The sequence below is a fragment of the Etheostoma cragini genome, chromosome 1 (genome assembly GCF_013103735.1).
Source record: "Etheostoma cragini isolate CJK2018 chromosome 1, CSU_Ecrag_1.0, whole genome shotgun sequence".
Lineage (NCBI taxonomy): Eukaryota > Metazoa > Chordata > Actinopteri > Perciformes > Percidae > Etheostoma > Etheostoma cragini.
In genome coordinates, this window is record NC_048407.1 from 33,719,235 (window position 1) to 33,721,549 (window position 2,315).

The window sequence follows — 2,315 nt, forward strand, 5'->3', positions numbered from 1 at the left end:
GTCTGCTCTGAGCAGAGACCAGGTTTCTAGACCGTCCTATCAGCAGTCTGCTCTGAGCAGAGACCAGGTTTCTGGAGCATCCTATCAGCAGTCTGCTCATTCATTCCACAGCATTGTGTCCGAGCCCTGTGCATGCACGCTGGCCTCTTCCCCTCATGGAGGGTGAAGCTAAATCTGTTAGCTTGCGAGCTGGTTCACTTGCTGGTAATCAGGGATGCACCGATGTATCGGACCGGGGAAACCTTCTGTCGACTAAGACCCTGATCTTATCTGATCTTAAGGGAGTGTTGAAAACGTGTAGCTGAGGATTCAACCCGGTCTCACGGCAGGTTGTGGAATGAGACGGAGACAAAACACAACGGTTGTGGTTAGGAGAAGAAGAACAGGGAAATGATAGACCACAATCTGCGGTCTTACAGGGAGGTGTGTTCAGGTGCATTCTGGGCGTGCTGGTCTTACAGGGAGGTGTGTTCAGGTGCATTCTGGGCGTGCTGGTCTTACAGGGAGGTGTGTTCAGGTGCATTCTGGGAGTATTGCTATCTTGAGGCTTGCCCCATCGACCAACAAATACCTCTAAAGTCAATAACGCAGCATTTCATTGTTATCTAACAGAGAAGTAGTAAAATATCCCTAGGCTCATACACAGCATACACACTATGTTTGTTACACACACAGGGACACACACTATGCTTGTTACACACACAGGGACACACACTATGCTTGTTACACACACAGGGACACACACTATGCTTGTTACACACACAGGGACACACATATGCAAAAGATTAAAAATAAAAAATATTAAGGTGCAAATCCTCATCATAATAACACTACACCAATGTACAAACACACCTGGCTGTAAAAGGGAGTGGGAGAGGACCTCTGATTGGCTGTTAAAGTAATGGGAGAGGACCTCTGATTGGCTGTTAAAGGGAGTGGGAGAGGACCTCTGATTGGCTGTTAAAGGGAGTGGGAGAGGACCTCTGATTGGCTGTTAAAGTAATGGGAGAGGACCTCTGATTGGTTGATAGCATGTTACACCCAGAACACACCTCTGATTAATGAAGACACTAAGTCCAACCCTTTAGGACCACGCAGCCGGTACTAGCAAAACTAGCAAGCGTGGATTTGGACACGCCCATTTATGAAGAATTAAGAAGATAAGAGCAGCAAAATTTCAGCTCAAATTTTTCTGCTCTTATTTTCGTCATTGTATACGTCTTCTTATTTTTACTTTTTATATTGTTTACTTGAATGTTATGTTTGTCTGTGGACCTAGTTGGTTGAATATGTCTCGTCTCCACCGTGGGACAGAGGGAAACGTAATTTCGATCTCTTTGTATGTCTTGACGTGTGAAGAAATTGACAATAAAGCAGACTTTGACTTTGATTTAGATCGTTAAAATGGAGCCCTGCTAATCTCTTGACTTTAGTGCTGTGTGACTGACATTACTGAGACAGGTTATTACTCTCAGGAAAACAAACGCAACACAACACACATAACACAACTAGTTGTCTCCAACCAAGTTCTCATGACAAATAAATCCCAATCTTAATGAGCAAACTTTCAGACAGAAGGACGACATCAGCTCCACGTCACGTGTCAACGTTTCATTAATTCAACGTTGTGTAATACAAAATTAAATATGTTTATTTTTTTAAATGCTAACATGTGAGACAGGTGATCCCCAAAGTGACAGGATGTAGTCTGGGTCCAGCAGGTCTGATCTCGGTGCATCCCTACTGTTAATGCGTCATGAATGCTCCACTGCTGCCTCCTGATTGGCTGATCACTTTGCTAATCGCATGTTCTGTTTTTCTTTCTTTCTTGCACTCTCACCACTTCCTGCCTGCTCCACCTCTCAACCCATCTGCCACACTCCTCTTTTTATTTCCTGTTTTTTTTTTTGGAATATATATAAATATATATATATTTTTATGGGAATGAACCTTTATTGGGCTGTGGCCTCGCTTTCTCATTGGCTGACTCTGCCGCTGTGTCATGACCAAATGCAGCCCACCCGGCGGTTTTTCATCCCACCACAGTCCCCAGACCTGTGTCAGTCCCCCAACTGCAGCCCCACCCGCTCCCCCGAGGTCCGCCTCAACGGGGTGGGGCCCCGCACGCCCAACTCCTACCAGCCAAAGATGGGGTCTCCCCTCATGCACCCCCGCACACAGACCCTCCCCGCCAAGCCCAAAGTGTCTGAGAAGCCCCTACAGACCACCAGATCCAACCCCCTCCCCAACACCGCCCAGACCCCCTCCACGCCCAAATCTGAGCCGTCCACGCCGTGCCAGCCTCTGGCTCCGTG

At 46.9% G+C, this 2,315-nt stretch overlaps 1 protein-coding gene across 1 annotated transcript in view; it reads left to right on the plus strand.

Annotated features, from left to right (window-relative positions):
- The window catches only part of LOC117955507 (serine/threonine-protein kinase BRSK2-like), a 94,862-nt gene that overhangs the window by 86,619 nt on the left and 5,928 nt on the right, over positions 1 to 2,315 (plus strand). The window contains exon 14 of the mRNA XM_034890083.1: positions 2,017 to 2,312. Within this exon, the coding sequence (XP_034745974.1) occupies positions 2,017 to 2,312 (296 nt within the window). The remainder of the gene's footprint in view (positions 1 to 2,016; positions 2,313 to 2,315) is intronic.